At 37.6% G+C, this 21,203-nt stretch overlaps 3 protein-coding genes across 8 annotated transcripts in view; 1 reads left to right on the forward strand and 2 right to left on the reverse strand.

Annotated features, from left to right (window-relative positions):
• The window catches only part of abcf2b (ATP-binding cassette, sub-family F (GCN20), member 2b), a 23,251-nt gene extending 21,872 nt beyond the window's left edge, over window positions 1–1,379 (reverse strand). Inside the window, exon 1 of the mRNA XM_073905901.1 lies at window positions 161–1,379. Coding sequence (XP_073762002.1) covers window positions 161–223 — 63 coding nt within the window. The 5' untranslated portion in view covers window positions 224–1,379. The remainder of the gene's footprint in view (window positions 1–160) is intronic.
• Window positions 1–9,916, forward strand: part of chpf2 (chondroitin polymerizing factor 2) — a 12,274-nt gene extending 2,358 nt beyond the window's left edge. The window contains exons 2-4 of the mRNA XM_001337169.8: window positions 3,541–4,105; window positions 6,433–6,615; window positions 7,884–9,916. Coding sequence (XP_001337205.1) covers window positions 3,541–4,105; window positions 6,433–6,615; window positions 7,884–9,155 — 2,020 coding nt within the window. The 3' untranslated portion in view covers window positions 9,156–9,916. The remainder of the gene's footprint in view (window positions 1–3,540; window positions 4,106–6,432; window positions 6,616–7,883) is intronic.
• A 2,713-nt stretch (window positions 9,917–12,629) lies between these two features.
• smarcd3b (SWI/SNF related BAF chromatin remodeling complex subunit D3b) overlaps window positions 12,630–21,203 on the reverse strand; it is a 53,572-nt gene continuing 44,998 nt past the window's right edge. For 5 of the 6 annotated variants that reach the window (XM_005166419.5, XM_073906819.1, XM_021477564.2 and 2 more), the window contains 4 exons: window positions 19,219–19,354; window positions 18,545–18,667; window positions 15,477–15,578; window positions 12,630–15,330 (listed from right to left, as the gene is read on the reverse strand). In XM_005166419.5, coding sequence (XP_005166476.1) covers window positions 15,277–15,330; window positions 15,477–15,578; window positions 18,545–18,667; window positions 19,219–19,354 — 415 coding nt within the window. In that variant the 3' untranslated portion in view covers window positions 12,630–15,276. The remainder of the gene's footprint in view (window positions 15,331–15,476; window positions 15,579–18,544; window positions 18,668–19,218; window positions 19,355–21,203) is intronic. The other variant, NM_001127306.1, reaches the window with a different exon arrangement.

Genomic DNA, 21,203 nt, shown 5'->3' on the forward strand with positions numbered 1-21,203 from the left:
TCTTGCAAACATTAACTGTTTTTGTCATTAACGCGATCTCAATTTATTTACAAGTACAGTATATTAAATCAACTTCTGACCTTTGGCTCATATCAGTAGTCTGTGTTCGTTTGTTTTGGCACAGAGTAATAAGTTCTCAGAGCAGTGTTTTTCACCTCACCTCTGTGCTTCTCTCACAGCTGAATTCTTCACCACTTCGTGAAGTTGCTGACACTTTTTCCATCTCATAAAATGTCCACTACTGCAAATACTAGAAATAGTCCAAACAATGTAGCAGGTTTAGATGAAGCATCAAGGCCTTTTGTGGGCACAGAAAACACCTCCCTATAAGAGTGCTATTGTCTCAAGTATAAATACCATCACTTCTCAGATAATGTCAAATTTGACAATTGTAAGACACATGTTGGGATGTAGTCAGTCATTTTAACTCAGGCGTGTTAAACTCCTGGAGGGCTACAGCACTGCTGTTTAATTAAACACACCTGGGGCCTGTTTCAGAAAGCAGGTTAAGTTAAAACTCAGAGTATTTTAACCCTGAAATGAGAGAAACTCTGGGTTTTCCGTTACAAAATGGCAGGTTTGTTAAACTCGAGAAAGCAGGGTAAGTCAAGCCTGTTTCTAAAAGAGAGTTAACTTTAACTCAGAGTCAGTTACCGTGGTAACTTACTCTGTGAATCTAACCTGGTCTGGAGCAGGTTTTATTCTCTAAACTCTGAGTTTCTGTCGGTCTCCTCCCCTTTTTTAAAGATGAAGCGGTATTTCTCGCATTAGTCTTACATTTCCACACACCTATTTTAGAGCTCATTTTGGAGATGTGCATAAAAACAATTGATGGAAAAGTCATGATTCACATACCTTTTGAAAATACGCATAATATAATATGTGCATAACTGAGTAGGTTAAACTTTTATTTGATAAGATGCACATAAACTACGAAGTGCACTTAAATTACAGTATGTACATTAAAAAATGGTTTGTTAGAGATGATGATGAAAATGTGTGTGAATGGACAAACCAGCAGACTGAACACACTGCAGAACATCTTAAATGTTGTTTTAGTCATTCTAAAATGCCTTAACTGTTTCAGTATTAGTGTATATTATTAATTACCTCCGAGCGTCTGGAGCGTGTCAAGATCTCCGCGTCTGGCTTCAAACGCCCCCACGTGTTCATTGTGTGTCAATTGTCTTCTGAGGCTCAGGTACATTAATTAAATAAAAAATCATTGACGCAGATGGGATTATTATTCTGTCTAAAAATTATTTTATTACTGCTTACCTTCTTAATGTTATATCAACCTCTATCACTTGATCAATAAAAAGGCAGACACATAACAAGTGCACTGTTAAATCTATTAAAACTGATAAAAGTGTATAAAAGTTTAGAAAAAAAGTATAAACGTCACACATTACATTACTTATTTTATTATACTTAAATGTTTAAATACTTAAAATGAAAAATTACGCATTAACTTGAGCAGCTGTTTTCTCATGCTAACTGTCTCTGTTTTACTGATGGTTGCTTCTTTTTAAATATATACACTCATATTTGCTATAACTTTGCATGAGCAGATCAAGTTCAGCCGGAGAAAGAAATGGTGATCTCTTTTTTTAAGATGTTGCCATAGTCACTCGTAATATCTGCGCTCTATTGATAATGCCTTTTTATAGTCACGGTGTGCGCGCTTAACTCTGAGTTGGTCTACTCAAAGTTGATTGACCCAGCTCATATCAGCTATTCTGAAACCGAAAACTCTGAGTTTTTAATCTCTCGGTAAATCAACTCAGAGTTCAAGTTTAAACTCAGAGTTGGTTGAACCTCCTTACTGAAACAGGCCCCTGATCGAGCTAATCAAGTCATTCAGGCTTATCCCATCACTAGAGCTCTGTGTGTTGGAAATGGATTGAAAGTAAACACTGTAAAACTTTGGCTCATTAGGAGCATTTTGACACCCCGTTTTAAAATAATTAGGTCATAATTGTTGCTAGAGATTTCAGTATAATTAATCTCATGTCCCAAAATTCTATGCTCCCAGGACAAGTTCATATTTAAGATTTCAAAAATCAATCTTATGTTCAATTAGGAACAAACCATCAGTCATCTGTTTGTGTTGCATCTTGTTAATTAGATTAAAAAGGGGCGATGAGTGGTCCATGGATGGTAACAGTGGCTTATTTGTTTTACTGTGCTTTGTAATTGGCTTAGTGTGTTATCCCATCACTCTAAGCCTAAACCTCTACAGAGACAATTTTCTAAATGGACAAAGGGATGTCGATATAAAAAAATACAGATTGAAGCAAAAAAGAAATCTCAAGTATCTTAATGAACATACATACATAAAAGTGTCATGCATTATAATGTGTTGTGAGCAAAACATTTTAACATGACTTACACAATACACAAAGTAATGTCATTCAGTACAGTTGTGTGTATGCATGCATGCATTTGCGTGTGTGTGCGTGTACACACACACTGAACTCAAGAATAATTTGATCATGTAAAATAAAAACTACAACTGGACCACAGCCCCAGAATCTTTTGTTAGTTAATAACTACTTGTCATTAGTATTATAAGTGATTATTTGGTATATTTTAAGTACAGGTCAGTATAAGTATGCTGTTTTATTTTAACTTAAATAAAACTGAATGGAATTTGCCAACCTTTTTTTTTCTTTACATGCACATGTAGGGTAGGGCTGCACAATATATCGTTTCAGCATCAATATTGCAATGTGATCATTTGCTATAGTCACATCGCAGCATATATGCAATGTTGAGTTTTGATTATAATTTATCATTTGCACATGTTTTTGATGCCTGTGATTGTATAATGATTTTTAAAAGCATTCAGGTAGAAGAAATTGTACCATTTGTGACCTTAACTTTGATGAATTTTATTGAATTATTTTTATCATTCAGTTACTTCAGTTGTTTGACTCGGGGAAACGATAAATTGTTGTATGTATAGATTGTTACGTGTGAAAATACTCACAACACATGCAAATACAGAAATGCACTGCAAATAGCACAGACCACAACTTGTCAGGGGACCCCAAAAAGTTTATAGATTGTTTATTAGATTTTATGGAGATGCAAAAAGTATGGAATAGTTCATAAATCTCTGACTAAACATGTGCATGAAAATACTCACAATGCATGCAAATAGAGAAATGCACGGCAAGTAGCGCAGACAACATTGTGTCGTGTGACCCCAAAAATTTTATAGATTTTATTTTATTTTTATAAACAATTTTATAATTATTTATTAGATTTTATGGAGATGCACTCCCACTGCAAAGTCATACCAATTGATCTAACATTCTAAATTCTTTCCAAATAGTGATATGAAGTCACATAGTGAAATTGTATTCATATCGCAATATATATCGCAAAAAATGTTTCAATGTTAGATTTTTCTAATATTATACAGCTCTATGCACATGCATAGAGAGAGAAATGCCGAAAACTGGATGCCTATGTTTATATCTGCCAACCTTTTTATAGTTAAATATATAATAATATATTTGTTTGCTTTCACAGGACTCGCTACATCCACACAGAGCTGGGCATCCGAGAACGGCTTCTGGTGGGCATCCTGAGCTCACGTGCCACTCTGAACACACTTGGGGTTGCGGTCAATAAAACAGTAGCTCACCATTTCCATCGAACCTTCTTTTTCACTGGCCTTCGAAGTGCAAAGGCGCCACACGGCATGGCGGTCATCGCTCATGGTGATGACCGACCCGTCTGGCTGATGTATGAAACCATACGACACCTCCACCAGCATCACGCCAATGAGTATGACTGGTTTTACCTTGCACAGGACGATACGTACACACAAGCTGAAAGGATCATGGAGCTGGTTAATCACCTCAGTGCGGGACAGGACATGTACATGGGGCGGGCAGAGGAATTTATTGGGGGTGAAGAACGTGCCCGATATTGCCATGGCGGATATGGGTACCTGCTGTCACGAAGCCTTCTAGCACGACTGCAGCCACATCTGGACTCTTGTCGAAACGACATCCTTAGCGTCAGGCCAGACGAGTGGCTTGGTCGATGCATCATTGATTACCTGGGTCTTAGCTGTGTGGAGAAGCATCAGGTGAGGAAACATTTATATGAATGCACATGAAGAGCTAAAACCTACTTACCATAGCTGCCAACACGCCAGTTTTTCCCGGGAGTCTCCTGTATTTCAGACCTATCTCCCGCCACCCTTTTTGTTATTTCCCCCAAAAAACTCCTGTCATTTCACTTCAGCTATTTGGTACAGTCTGCAACACCCCCGGGCCGCCAACTTTGGTATAGCATCCGATGGCAGCATACGCCAGAAACCCGGTCCATAGTACAGTTACAAACCCGGCTCTCAGTTGTGTTATTCAGTAATCCAGAGACAATTGTTGGCAGCTACGCTACCCAGCAAGCATTTTTGTTTTTAAAAGATGTCTAATAGACGTCTAAACATAGTAATCTTGGCTAAAATAAGGCTAAATTTGGGCTGTCGGTGAAAACCGAATAGACGTCTTAGAATAGACCAAAACTACACTAGTCATCAAATAAACATTAATGAACGACTAAACGTATAGCGTCTGTCTATTTGACCACTAGTCTAATTTTGGGCTATTCTTAAATGTCTATTAGATTTTCACTGACAGCCCAAGTTTAGCATTGTTTTAGCCAAGTTGTCTATGTTTTGATGTGTATTAGACGTTTATTAAACGCACAATTTTTTGCTGGATACTTATTGATCTTCTGTTGAAAAAAAAAAAACACTGTCCTGAACTTTGATGTACTAAAGAGAGTTAACCTATAGACCAATTACCAACATGACGTCATACGGTTCCCCGGTTGCAGAAAACAGACAGGCTGCAATGGGAAAGATGTCATGTTTTGCGGTAGGATGCCGAATTCGTGTCCAAAAATAGAAAACTTAACTTTACCATACACCACACACTGCTTTAATACCGACTGCAGACGTCTTTGGCTAAATGGGAGCTGAATGAAGTGAGGAGCTAATTAGAAATGCTGGACTCTGCAGTTGTCATGTCATATCAGGTCAGTTCACACTATGCTGAATCATACACATTACTCGTTTTTGATTGCAGAAATGATTTCAGCAAAAACAGTTACATGTGGTTAATTAAACTGCTGACGCTGAATGCTAAGAATGAAACGTGAAGGTTACGTTTATTAAGGTAAACTTAGTTTTATATTCACACATTCATTCAGTGACAACTTGTGACACATTCCCTATATTGTTTCCCACGGCACTTTGAATATTCGGTCTGAAATAACCTGCAAGTGTGACTTAAAAACAACATTAGCACTGTTTATTTGACTGTGAACATGTTGTACTTTGATAGTCATTGGCTGTTGCTAATATGATTTCGCTATTTAGAGTTTGCAAATAATATTTTTATGAAATTATATTATTAAGGAGAAAGTCTGAATGTGCGAATATAAAACCAACTTTACCTCTATGTGGATGTTCACATACCCTGCCGTACAGGTGAAGTTCACTGTCAGAATGCAGTTGTTTTGCGTGTTGGTGATTAATTACCCAGGCCTTGTATAACGTTAGCTCCGTCTTGTTTCCTTGTCTTTGGCTAGGCAGAATCTCTGTGTTTAGCTCTTGAATCTGGTCATCATGGAGCAATATTTATTGCACATGACCTCAAAGAACAACATTGTTGGCATCCAAACACTTGTAGACCTTTAACTTCTCTCATGTAAAATCACTCGGAGCTTCATTGAGATTGTATATTTGGGGCTGGATGCTTGGTCACTTCGTCTTATCCAATATTCATTGGGAGGGTGCTATCGCAAATGGAGCTGTCAGATGAACGGCACTCACTTTAACGTTAATTTTGCTGAATTACTGTGCTTGTCACTGGGTGACGAGCTGTTATAATATGCTATATAAGCATTATGTAAAAAAAATATATATATAATATGCAAGTAATATATCTTATTTCTAAGACAACAACAAACTCTGCACCGCATCTGGTGTCAATCCCTCGCTGTAAATGCTAGGGCTCCCGGTTGCTTTCGGCCACCTCCCTGCGCGCGCATCCTGAATGTTTACAAACATGGTAATTGGTCTATATATGAAAATACATTCACCATTTTCTCACCCTCAAGTAGTTTCAAACCATTATGTGTTTGTTCTGTTAAGCTCAAAGAAGGTTTTTTTTGACCGGTTGACATCCATATTAGAAAAACAAAATACTACTGCTGTCAAGGGCTACCAGTTTCATCAGTAACACTCTTCAGAATATCTATCTACATAAAGAAACTCAAACAGGCAACTTTAATATTTGCAAAAAACAGCACTTTAATATTAAATAGAAAATATAAAGTAAATACTGTTAGTACATGTAGCTTTTCAGTCATTCATATCAGTGCTCTTGTGGTTTGAAACCTATGTAGGAGATGACGTACCGCTACTTTGAACTACAGAAGAATGTGGACCCTGAGCGTGAGGACAGTGCACAGTTTAAGAACGCCTTCACTGTCCACCCCATCTCTGAACCTGCTCTGATGTATCGCCTACATAAGCGCTACAACCAGATTGAATTGGACTGGACATATGCACAAATTCAGCACTTACAGGTATGTTACAGTAGCTTGGTTTTAGGTATGGTTACGCTACTTTTTGTGGGTGACTATAAAAGGAAGCTTGTGACCAGCTCTTTTAATGTTGGGTGACCATTAGAAGATATCATAGTGTGACCTTAGATCAATTAAAAGAACACAAACTTTAAATCTATAGTGGAGTAGAATGCACAACATACTTCTGACACTCGAATACCCTGTAAGAAGGTCTAGTGGCTGGGAATGACCTTTTTACAGTGTCTTCTATAGTGTTAATGTTGTGTTTATATAGATGAATATGGCCTCTGTGTAAATGCACAGTATAGTTAAGATCTTATTGCCACATTAGATCATTATGACAACATGATATCGTTGCCTTCAGTGATTTCCTGAAGATAAATACCAAAAAAATAACACAACTGGAATAACTACAGCAGTCGCCATCGTCAATCTCATATGAAGCAAGAGATCACGATGAAATATGATGATGTTTGCAGATGCTGTAGTGCTGTCCCATTTCTTAGGGTTAAATTTTGACGCCCTTCCCCTTCACACTCTTTTCAAGGGCCAGGGAAAAGGGGAAGGAAAGGGGTAGGGGTACAAAAATAGAATTGTGATTGGGCCTTAGTAGTAAAATGATTGAACTGAATGCTCTTCTGAATAGCAATTTTGGGGAAAGATCTTGACGTTTCCATGCAGTTTCCTTGTTTATTGCAGTTGTCTACTGTTTATTATTTGCATTTATCTTTAAAGGGCTGAAATGTTCCATAGGGCTGAAAAACGACTATCAAGATTGGCATTTATCAACCTATACTTTACAACCTATACATATGCTTGGTAGTATTGGCCAGAATGTACATATTGGGACTGCATCCCTACATATTTATGCTAGTCTGACTTGGCAAACAGTATTTTAAATTTCAGTCACGCTCAGTCATTTAGTTGACATTTTTCCAAATGACTTTGCATTTAAAGTAATCATTTGGATGTCTTGCTTTGATGCACAATATTCATGTCTGGGCAAATACTCTGCAAAGGTAATGGTGCAAGGTGTTTGCAGCCCTCAGCCAGACATCATTCATCACATAACAGCAGGAAATAAACTTGAAATGAACCACCTTGGTCTTTCAGCTGCCTTCAAATTGGATAGGATGACTTTGTCTTTGACTCAAGGAGGAACAGAGATACAGCTCCTGAATCAAAATGACATAAGGACAAGTTGTTCCATTTACCAGTTTAACAATACATACTCATAACAGTGGCTTCTTCTGTTCTTTTGACTCCAGAATCAGATCAATAACATAAGTGAGCTCACTCCAGAGGGTAAAGCTGGAGCCACCTGGCCCATCGGAATCAACCCACCATTCCGACCCAAAACCCGCTTTGAGGTGATCAACTGGGAATACTTCACAGAAGAGCACATTTATTCATGTGGCGACAGCTCACCAAAGTGTGAGCTTCGAGGAGCCGACCGGGCAGACGTCAGTTCAGTTCTGGAGACCGCAGTGGGCCGTCTGAACGAGCGATATCAGCCCCAGCTGCGCTTCCGTAAGCGCCGTCTACTCAACGGTTACCGGCGATTTGATCCCACAAGAGGGATGGAGTATGTGCTGGATTTGGCTCTGGAAGCCTTTACGCAGAAGGGTCACAGTCAGGTAATCGCCAAGCGAGTGAATCTGCTAAAGCCTCTCAGTGCTGTGGAAATCATCCCCATGCCATATGTAACGGAAGCAACACGGGTGCAGGTGATCCTCCCTGTGACCGCACATGACCAAGACTTTGTGGGCAACTTCTTGGACATGTACGTCATGAATGCTCTGGATACCCATGACAATGCTCTGCTCACCTTCTTGTTTGTTTATGACCCTTTCGATGCCCAAAGAGTCAGTCAGACGGATGTCTTTGCTGGTGTTAAAGCCATGATTGGTGAGGTAGAGAAACGTTACGGCGACGTCAAGATCCCTTGGATCAGTGTAAAGACTGAAGTTCCCTCACAGGTCAAGCTAATGGACATCATCTCCAAGAAGCACCCAGTAGACACTCTGTTCTTCCTGGCCAGTGTATGGACTGAGGTCAACGCTGACTTTCTCAACCGCTGTCGGATGAATGCTATCAGCAATTGGCAGGTCTTCTTCCCAATCCACTTTCAAGAGTACAGTCCTGCTTTGGTCTACCGCGACCAGCAGCCTTCTGCTGCTTCATCATTTGCATCTGAAACTTTGCGTGATGGCCACTTTGACCGGCACGTCTTTGAAGAAGCTTGTTTTTATAACGCAGATTACATGGCTGCCCGCACAAAGATGGCGGCTGACATCCTGGACAACGATGAGTTGCTGGAGAGCATGGATGTCTATGAGATCTTTGTACGTTACTCTGGGTTGCATGTGTTTCGGGCTGTGGAGCCGGCGCTAGTACAGAAGTATGTGCACAGGGAATGTAACCCACGCTTTAGCGAGGACATCTATCACCGCTGTGTGCTCAGTAACCTGGAGGGGCTGGCCTCTCGATCACACCTAGCCATGGCTTTGTTTGAACAGGAGCAGGCCAACAGCACCTGAACCAACTAATGCTGCAATGTTAAGACGAAACAAACTTCTTGATTCTGGTTTAGGTGGCCTTAATTGACCTACTGATATTGCTCCAGTCAATTGCACCCTGATGCTGTGAACGTCTTTGCAAAGATCATCCAGTGAACTCAGTTTAACGAAATACAATGACGATGCCTTGCTGAAAAGACTAGTTCACATTACAATGAACTTTGTCTTCATTTACTCATGCTCACATCGCATTCAACGTTCTTTTTGGACAAAACAGTTGAAGAATGTTATTGGTTCATACAATGAATGTCAAAGGTGATCATTTCTTAAACATTTCTTCTTATGTGTACCACATGTGAAAGAAATTCAGGTTTTGAAGTAAGCCGGTTTCCATTTTTTGGGGTTTAAGGATTTACATACAATAGAATTGATCTATACATGGTCTAATAGTCAAGAATACCTCATTTAGGCAGTGAACGATATTAATGATATCATCTTAACTAACTTCAAATAAAAATGAGTTTTAACTTGTTTACATAGCTTCCGATGACTGAATGCAGGAACCTAAAGTTCATAAGTGAAAAGCTGAACAAATTCAGTCATCGTTTATTATGTGATCATGTCAGACTTCAGGTGGTTAGTAGAGGTTCTACTCTCAGCTACAAGAGTAACTTGAGCCATCTTGCTTCCTTCAGATATGATTGTATGACCTTTGAACAGAATGTGCTGAATATTTCAGAACTCAATAAACATCATCTGTGAAAGCTGATCATGAATAATGACCACGATGCACACATGAGTTGTTTTTTTTTAATCAGGTATCTAGAGCTGTATGGACCTAAGCAACACTGGTTAAAGAGTTAGTATTTGGGTAATAATTATTGTTACCAGCCATTTTATTAACCTCAAAGTACATCAGATAACTTTATATATCCTGCATACTCAGATTTGAGTGTGTATATTAAAAATCAATGCCAACGCTCAGATTTACTCATTCATTTTCCTTCGGCTTAGTCCCTTTATTCATCAGGGTTGCCACAGCAGAATGAACCACCAATTTATCCATCACATTTTACAAAGCGGATCCTCTTCCAGCTGCAACCCAGTACTGGGAAACACCCATACACACTCTAACACTATGGCCAATTTAGTTTATTCAATTCTCCTAAAGCGCATGTTTTTGGACTGTGGTGGAAACCGGAGAAAACCCACTCCAACATGGAGAGAACATGCAAACTTCACAAATCCCAACTGGCCCTGCCAGGACTCGAACCAGCGACCTTTTTACTGCGAGGTGACAGTGCTAACCACCATGCCACCAGATTGTTCTTTTTCTTTTTAAAGAACTTGTTGATGTTGCATAGCGCCATGTCAAGGTCTGAGCAAAGTTATAGAATTTTCAGGTAAATTAATTGCTACTCTCTTACAGGCTCAAGAAATAAAGTTATGTATTGTTTTTAACCTAAAAATCTGAAACATTTGGCTGTGCAGAATTTCATGAGAAGGAGAGGAATCACATACACACATGGAGAAACGGTCTAAATCAGGCTCACAGTTCTTTGCTCTAATACCTGTTCTGGTCTGACATCAGTGACCCAAAACGCCACTGGGATTCATGTATACCCAAAAGTGACTTGCCATATATGAATATAGGGGACTGTGAATCAGGCTTGAGAATAGGTCTTTACAGATAATAATACAGGATGTCTATTCTTCAAGTACAGACTGCAGGAAATGAATGTTTTACATTACTAACTTGGTCTCACCACAATTTGGTAAATTACAATTTCAGTTTCCTCTTCTATGGGCTTTTTAGCTCCGAGGTGAAATGCTAAACACAGCTAAACACAATGTATATTTACAGGGCCCAAAGAGATTAGTGTGGAGCGGTGCCTGACTTTATGTATGGCGTCTCCTTTCTCTACACTGTTGCATGTCAGAGAAACGAGGGGTGGTCCTGTGCTTTAGGCAGGATAAGAGTAGAGAGGTACTCAAAGGTTCTTTCAAAGCCAAGGGTGTGGTGTTTCCTTATTGGCATAATGAGGTGTTTAAAAAGAGTAAGAAAGAACAATACTGAATGGCATTAAAAGTGTGATTACAAAGCAATGTCTGTTAGAGAGATGATCTTTTACTCTCAGCTACCACAACTACATTATCAGACCATGTTTCCCTTGGAATTTTCACATTAACGCAGGGGCTTTCAACTTTATTGATTCGAGGCCGCCCTTTATCCAAGACGATGTTCAAAGGCCAACATGTCTATGCTGAGATGTGCCTGGCACTTATGTTATATAGTATATAGACAAACGAATGAATGCTTTTATAGCACTTTACTGCCAATAGCAATACACTCAAAGCACTTTACAACCATGAGGGGTCTCACCTCAGCACCTTTTACTTTGCAACTCCACCTGGATGATGATGCAGCCATGGGACAGGACGCACCAGCTGCAGGTAGAGAGGGGAGACAGTGATATAAATCCATTTCAATGGATGGGGGTGATTAGGAGGCCATGATGGCAAAGGGCTGATGGAGTGAATTTGGCCAGGACAAAAGGCTTAAAGGGCAACTGAATCACTGGACGATTCATACAGGAGTCGCTGGGATAATTAGGTAAAAATAAATGCAGATTATAAGACCACGAAAGCGTTTTTTGACCTTGCATGCATATTAAACTGTTGTTGGAGACCCTTACAACCAAGATATGACCCTATTTCATGTATAATATGGGCTCTTTAAAGTAATGGATATGCATACAGCTCTGGAAATTAACGTGTATCCTGTCACAATTACCATGCAAAGTTAAACATGCATGCTGTGTGTGTGTTTGTGTGTGTGTGTGTGTGTGTACTTTGTAACAATATTGTGTGCCTCATCGTTGCACTTCCACAACAAATACATCAAATAATCATTGGGAAAATTCTAACTGTAGTAATTCTCAAAAACGTCATGTGAGATCTGGCCGCCTTCACGTCTGTGACTGTGCTGTTTATCTGACGAAGCCAGAGATTGAGATGCACTCTGACAGGCACGTGGGAACAGTGGGCGGGGAGAACTAGCATACTCTTTACGAAAAGAAACATGCAATTTTTAATGACCACTGAGAGACAGGATTTTGATTTAATGTCTCTTCCGAAGGACGGTGATTCTTAGAGCATAGAGTCCCTACTTTTGAACACATTTGCAACAGCAACCTAATTTGTTTCCCACACAGGTACTGGTCAGGCTCAACCTCACTTAGCTTCAGTAGCCAACCAGTCTATGGCTGCAGAGTTATATAATACTGTGGCACATTATGTCATAAATTAAATATAACGTTTGGATGATTGTTTTGAGTTTATAAGAAAGGGTTGCTAAATGCTTGATTCTGATTGGCTAATGAAGCCTTGATAAGCTGTGCAATCATTTACAGGGAAACCAGTTCCAGGTCTGTCTTGCCAGCTGAATGACTTTGGCTCACATTTTAAAAAGAAACTCACAACACACTTTCAGTATCGTGTTCCATTCACAAACTTTGGCAAGCGCTTGTTTATTTACATCCTCACTATCTTACACAGGCATATCTGTAGCTTTGATCTCTTGCTGAACAGAAGAAAACGAACAGACTGTGAGAAAACAAAACAAATGAAACACACAGGAGTTCATTATAACCATATTCATATTAGGCAGTTCTTAAACTAACAAATCAGGATCAAATAGGTTTGACGCTAAAACACTGAGGCCAGCTATACACACTGCCTAGATAATAAAAAATATCTCATTTTTTTCTTGAGAATTCACAATTTGTTTTAAAGTCATTTTAAAAGTAAGATTGAATCTGAATAGCAAGACTGATTACCATGTTGGTTTGGTTACTGAAACTGGCCCCTGATGGTTATAATAAAGATTTTAAAGTCCAAAAGTCTCTAGTATGACGTATTTAAATACGTGTGTGGCATTTAATCAAAAGTGATGCCAATTAGCACCCAATCTTGGATAATTTTCCCTTACAGAAGCCCTGGAGAGCAGCATGAGGCATTTACTGCAAATATGCTACGATTAAAAGCAGTAGAGATGCTAACACTAAACACTTGGTGGCTTGAAGAGCAAATTACTTTACACACAGAAACAGAAAAGCGTGTTCAGCTGCTACCACAGCAGCAACACAGGCAGATGTTTTACCGATATACAAATTCAAGTTGATCGTGTTCAAAATGGCTGACTATACATGTAGTACCCAAAAGACCCGATAGGAGGTGCTGTTGTTCCCCAACAGGCTCTGTATAAATTGTCAGTGTGCTTCTAATACCCACATATTAAATCGCAAAGTCTTTTTAAAAGACAAAACAAAACGACTCAACATAACAAATGACCTAAATGGCCTCTGCTATACATGTTAGGTTGATGCTGTATGTAGAGGCGATCGTGTCCCACACACAGTGGGCCACAAAGCAAACTCAGTGCTCTTCTGATCAAATCCCAAACTGTCAGAAGGTTTCTCGTGTCCTTGTATGAAAGTATAAAATTGTGTCCATGCAGCATGCATAGGTCTGAAAAAATACTCTGGGTGACTTCTCCCTCCTCATGAGAAGATGTGAGTGCGAGGTTCACAGGCACTGCAAGAACACACACCATCAGACCTGGACGAGCCATCCTTCAGCTGACAGTAAACCAAGGAGAATTCAGAACCATACTGCAGTGATCAAGCCGGGTGGCAGTATAGTGGATCCACACTTCAACATGTCTTCCCCTTGTTCATCCTTCATTCTTTAGTTTAAGGGACATAATGGAAAGCGATTGGAGCATGATCCATTTAGTGCAAAGACTCTAGGAGTCAAAAAGCAATTTTAAAACGCACAGCTAAGGAAAAATGGCGTGTCCTTCATCTTTTAAAAAGTCCTTCATCTAGTCAAAATATGTACACTCTTTTAAAAAGTAATTTAGACTTTGGTGAAACATCTGATGATGTTATATGGAGTGACACTAGTGACAGGCACAATTGCCCACAGGATGTCATTTAAACTGCACTGCTGAAACAATCAAATGAATACATAAATGCAGGATTCTCCACGATGGTCATGTGCACAAAATAGGTTTTGGCGAAGCATAAAGAAATGTCAAATGTTCCTAATTTACACTCAAGGTGTGTATCCCAACCTCTAAACCAAATTTGGCCAGGTGCTGATTCAATATTGAATCTTTCAAATATTTTGATCTGACATGCTGTGAAGTGCAGCATACGCCAAAAGCAAAGCTTCAAAATATAAAGGATCAGTGTTCACCAACAGCAGTTCAGATAGTGTTGAAACATCTTCTCAGACACAGTATTCAGTACATCACAATTTAACTGGCAGATCATATTTCCAAACATCCTGTGTCACTGGGATGATTTCTTCATATGTGAAAGCTTCTCAAATTCCTTCAAAGAAAGCTAACCATCATGTCAGTTCTGTCCTAAAAATGCGGCAACTACACATAACTCAGTAAGAGTAGAGTGAAAGTTGAGGCCAAATAAATGATCTTTCAACCGTATTCTCATTCAATGGTTGCAGTTAATGTGTTCTGCCTTTCTATGGCAGAATAGCCTTTAAAAATGTGATCAAAACAACCTCCTTCAATCTTTCCATGTTTATGTACACTGCTGACCTAACAAAGGCAGCTAAATGTCATTATTGTGGCAAACCCTGTAGGCCACAAGTTGAGTTAATACTTGATGATGCTCTCTTTAAAGCTGCCTCCCTCAAATTACGTCATACATACACTTTGAATAGAAGTGTAAATAATGGAGTTAATTATTGTAGCTCCACCACTGAACAGCATATATAAAATGACCTTTTTGATCAAAACGAATACGAGTGCAGACTAAATCTACGAGACAAAGCCGGCTCTGAAGTCTTCGAGATCATAATGCTGGTGAATGTGCGTGTGGTATTAAAAAACAGAAATCCAAATAGTGCACCGTGAGATGATTTGATCTAGAAATGGAAGACGCGGCAGCGTGATTGGCTGAAATGCACGTACTGTACAACGGTCCAGTATTGTAGATTGTAGATCACAGTGACAACAGCACACAAACCCTCATAACACTGTGGAAAGTAATGGCGAGTCCTCCACATGGAGGCAGTGTTGTCCCAAATGAGGCGTCCTGTTCGTGTGTGAGCTCTAGGTGTTCCTCAAGGCCAAAGCCTGTTCCAGCTCCTGTCTCCTCTGCTGAATCTTTGGGAAGTAGATTAGATAGACGGAGCGTGTCAGTTTTGGTCCAGTGCAGATATTAGACAATACAACCTCACAAAAGCCGTTCTAGCATCCTGTTTCATTGTTGGCCAGTAGTAGAAGCACACCTTATACTTTTATACCCTTACCTTACAATAAAAGTAACGGCTGACAGCCTCCTGAGACCAAGGCTGATGATAAAACTCTGCTCTTCTCTCTTCCTCCGGGTTCCCCGCAACATCAGTCATCAGCTGCAAACAAATCAAACGTGACAACATTAAGAAGGTGACACTGACTCAGTGGTTAGCACTGTCGCCTTACAGCAAGAAGGTCACTGGTTTGAATCCCAGCTGGACCAGTTGGCATTTCTGTTTGGAATTTGCATGTTTCCTTCAGGTGCTCAAGTGTTCCCTACAAGTCCAAAGACATGCACTATAGGTGAACTGAATGAACTAAATTGGCTGTAGTGTATGTGTGAATGAGTGTGTATGGATGTTTCCCAGAACTGGGTTGCAGCTGGAAGGGCATCCTCTGTGTAAAACATATGCTGGATAAATTGGGAGTTCATTCCGCTGTGGCAACCTCAGATTAATAAAGGAACTAAGCCGAAAGAAATTAAATGAACAACATTAAGATATGCAAGAACACACATGACGCAGGACACTAAGGCACTGTTAACATATGATAATAAAATCTAAAACTTGATCTACTTTCATAACTTATTTGATCAGACTGCTTTCATAGTGTTAATTAATGCTCAAGTGCTGGAATGTGTTGAAAGTTCCACAAAAGACCACCAGCTCCATATGATTTCAGTTGAACCACTGAAGTCACATTGAATGTTTTTAGAGAAGCTGTTTTCATCCTCCTATTTTCTATGATCATTTTGGAATATTGCATAAAAACTGCTTGATAGAAATGCCAAGATGCTCATAAACTTGAACTAAAAAAACATTTTATTCGATAAGAAAAATGTGCTTAAACAGATGGAAACCCTTTTAAAGAATACCAGTGTATGCATTAAAATGTAATTAAAGATTTCGTTATAAGAGATCATGTGATGATAAAAATAGGTGTGATGGCCGGCAATAAACGGACAAACCATATGGCTGATCACATTGTAAAAATGAAATGTTGTTTTCATTCTAAAACGCTTAATCAAAATACCTTCATCACAGTGTTGGAGCATTACTACCTCCAGAACTGTCTTTAGCGGCTGCACTCCTACAGAGTGTGTGTTCATTGCGTGTCAGCGTTATCTTTAAGTAATTTATAATGAAAGAAAAAGGCTCATGCAGCTTCTCTAACTGAAGCAAATTCTGGTTTCCTTTAGATATTTGTAGGCAGTTTTTCAGGATTTTGTTCTCTTTGACTCATTGGATGATACAGTATATTTTATGCAATATTCCAGTTTTGCACATAAATTTAATTTGCATCTTTGGATGGAAACATAGCTGAGGTTTTTGGTTTATTCTCTGAACTTTTTGCCATCGTTCCTGGCTATAGACACCATCATTCATTCATGGAGGGTCAAAGAGCTCTTAAATTTAATTTGAGATAAAAAGTGGTTCTGAAGATAAATAAAGATGGCATGAGGGTGAGTAATTAATAACAGAATTTTCATTTTGGAATGACCTTATTTTAATAGCAGGTAGAAAGGTATTGGATCTTGGCTGACCATAAGATCACTGAAAAGTCTATATGTGGCTTGTTTAGAGCAGCACATACTTTACTGCTCAAAAGTTTAAGGTATTTTTTTTTCATTATTAATTTTATTTAACAATTTAAATGAAATTATCCTGTTCATCAAGGTGGCATTTAATAAATGTAAAAAATTGTCAAATATTTATTTATTAAATATTTGTTTATTACTTATTATATGTCATTTTAAATCAAATTATTAATCCAGTCATAATCATTTTATTACTATTACCATTAATAATAATAATAATAATGGTGTTAATAATAATAATAATAATAATTATAAAAGTAATAATAGAGTGATTTCTGAAGGATCATGTGACTGAAGACTGGAATAATAAAGCTGAAAATTCATCTTTAAAATCATTGGAATAAATGATTAAATTAAATTATAAAGCACTATTGAACAGTTTTATTTATTTCATAGTGCAATAACATTTCACAATTGTACAATTTGTACTGCAATTTTGATGAAATAAACGCAGCCTTGGTGAGCAGGATAAGCTTATTTAAAAACATTAAAAAACTCTACTGACCCTAAACTTTTGGTAGTGTATTCTAGCAATAAAATGTATGGATCGGGTAATACAATTGATTAAAAAAATATCTTTTGTGTTCTTCAGCTCAAAATACACACAAAACAATCTGTAATCCTGGGCAACACAATGATTTAAAAGAACTATTTTGTTTCTGATGAAAAAGTAAATTATTCCTGAGATAAAGCAATACTTTTGTGTCTGACTTTACTTTAGTCCTCATTGATCCTCACAAAATCATTTTAATGCGCTGAAATCGGGAACCTTTTTTCAGAATAAATAAAAACAAGATATTCCTTTATGTTAGTGTTCTTTAACACATTATATTCTCACTACAGTAAATTGTGCATAATTAATTGCCATAACCCTAAATAAACCCTAATCATGCTGTTAATAAATGCTACTCAATACTTAAAGATATAATGACACTCAAAAAAGTGTAACCAGTAAACATTTGAAAAACTCTTCGGTAACACTTTGTATCATATTGTTTTTCAGTTTTAAAGTTTCATTTGTTTTAATTTCTTTAAAAATCACATTGAGCCATTGAAGCTTTGGTTTATATTAGTTGCAACTTACTGATCAAATATCTGCTAGAAGCTTCTTTAAATGTTGCTCAACATGTGTATTTTCTGTATCATTACCAGAAGCAAACAGAACTGCAAAATTAATTTCCAAACTCTCCTCCTGCCCCTCCTGACCTGTCCCCAACCAGATAGTCCCGCCCCAAACTCATGCTATTGGTTGAGGCAAAAGTTGACATATCAGACCACTCAAACAAACGGAGCAATGTTTTGAAACAGACACAGAGCTGCTGTGTTTACACTTCTTGTTTTTCAGCATTCAAATTTCATGCATCTGTCTCAGCATATTAAACTATTAAAAAAATATAAACTGTTCTAAACAACACTTCATCTTCTGAAACATATATTGTATAAATATCGAAATTGACGTGTAGAGGAATGAAAGCTGGTGCAGACCTTCAGATCTCTGCTTTGGGATTTGAGCCAGTCCTGGATGTAGCCTTTGGGATCTCTGGAGAAACTGAGCATGAAATCTCTCTGAATCTTCAGCTGATTGATGGACTCGATGGTCTCATGGATCTGTGGATCATTCAAAACCAGACAGAAAATTCATAAGTTGATTTACAGATGTGAAAGTCCAACAGTAGTCTTTAACTCTTTATAGGGCACTCCCAGGAGAGTCACTGGGGGTTATTACAAGACTTTTGAACCTTTATTGTAATCAATGTCAATGAAATTACCATATAAGGTTCTTGGACTAATAAAGGATTAACCTCAATATTTTAAGCTGTTGTCTGTTGACTGAAAATAAAATATCTGGAAGTTGGGCTGCACGATATTACAAAAGTCTGACATTGTGATACTTTGTTTTTCTGCTATATGAATAGAATTTCACCCAATAAATCGAATAGCTCTATTTGGAAAGATTTCATTCATTTAGACAGATTAGGATGATCATTACATTACAGTATAAATTATTTAATAATAATATATGTTTTAATCTTTAACAAATTATGTTATCCTGTGATGTCACTATTGCAGATATATACATTGCAATATCAATGCTTATATTGCTTATACTATATATTGTGTAGCCCTATCTGGAAGTTCAAGTGGTCTCTCACACTAACCTTGTTGTCCAGAGAGGCGATCTCTTGCTGATTGGCTGTGGAGAGCAGGAAGCTGCTCATTTGTGCTTTAAGAGGATCTTCCACCTCTACATCGATGTCATAACACGCCGTTTTCTTCTGATCATTAGGGTCCACGCTGCACAACAATAACCTCAATCAGAATTCAGAGGCAAAGACTGAACTAAAACACTCATGTGCTGGGCACACTCACACTCTACTTATTAGACATAACATACTGTATAAAGAGCTCAGACAAGAGAGTTTTAATGTTTTTGAAAAGCTACCTCTTATGATCACAGTGAAAACTCATAAAACTGTGGAATATCTGCTGTCTAGTTCATGTAATTCTTTCCTTTGATGACAAAGCTGAAATTTCAGCATTCTTACTCTATACAATTGTCACATACTGTACATTACTTTATAACATGTAATCACATGATTCTTTAAAAGTCATTTGAATATTTTTACCTGACACATTGAGCAAACATTTCTTATTTTAATTCATGCTGAAAACAGATTTCCTGAATAATAATTTTTCAGAATATTTCATTTTCAAATAAACATATACATTAATACAAGTCAGATATGATCAAAGCATCCTTTGTGAATGGGAAAAAAGATACAGAAGCACGTTTTTATCATTAGAAAAAACATTACCAGGATTCATTCATTTTTTCATCTTTTAAAAATGCTAAGATACTATAAATCATGCATTTATCTTCTCTTGACTGATTACTGTAATGCCTACACGCGGTTTGTACAGTTAAGCTGCAATTGAATGCAACATAATGCGGCAGCAAAATTATTAATAAAATTGAAGAAACAAAAACATTTTACACTTGTTTTAATAGAATTACATTACTTAGGTGCAAAGGATTTATTGCAAGATTTTTATACTAGTTTATTAAGCAATGCATAACTTGACACCCTTCTACTTTAATGATTGTTTGTCAAGATATATTCCTATTGGATATTTGTTCATTTATTTATTTATTTATTTTTACTAGTACTGTCAATCGATTAAAAAATTTACTAATTAATCACACTTTTTTGCAATTAATCGCAATTTATAACATTTAAAAGACTGAAACTTGTAATTTTGGCTATTCAAATGTAAAATAATGCAAAGCAAGACAAAAACAATTTAAATTCAAAATGTAATTGTTTATTAGAATTTTTGTTTAACTTGTAACACAGATTTCTTCATGTAAACAACATGCCCAAAATAAACCATCAAGATTCTAGCTTGACAGCCATATTTATTACAGAAATAAAAACACAGGCATGTTAGTTTCATTTAAATTTAAAAACAATTAATGGCAATAAAGAACAGGACAGCACAGCCGGAGGGACTCTCTTCAGATTCAACACGTATGATCGCGTTCATCAAAGTTGCTTAAACTAAGCGTTCTGAAAGTATGGCTGTATTTCACAAGGATTCTGACACATCAACGCAAAACAGACACTTTACAAAAATTGCGTTTAAGGGGGAAACACGTCAAACTTAATGAAACATTTGAGGGCGCATGCTGAAAGGCAGAGGAATGTGCTGTCTTTGACAGCTCGCGAATTCATCTGGCACTTTCTGAGTACATTTACATGGACACCAATACTCCAATTTTAATATGTTTAAGATGATCCGCTTATTAAGAGTCTACCATGTAAACAGCAAATTTTGACGTTTTTGTTTCCGCTCGCCATGCGGTATCAAATTCCATTAAAACAAAAGTCGAAAGTTAAAAATGAAATGTTTCATACTGAAACTTGCCTTAAAAAAGTGCTTCCTTGGTCTTATCCATATTTTTTTGCATGTTGAACACACGTCGACCACAACAGAAAAAAAAACTGCAACTGCGTTAATTTTTTCTTAATGCATTAAATATTTCAAATTAATCGCATGCTTTAAAGCAATAATTTTGACAGCACTGATTTTTCAAATCATTCAAATCTTTGATTACCTTATGTTGATGATGTTTTTTTTAATA

This window comes from Danio rerio, chromosome 7 (assembly GCF_049306965.1).
Source record: "Danio rerio strain Tuebingen ecotype United States chromosome 7, GRCz12tu, whole genome shotgun sequence".
In the NCBI taxonomy this organism is placed as follows: Eukaryota; Metazoa; Chordata; class Actinopteri; order Cypriniformes; family Danionidae; genus Danio; species Danio rerio.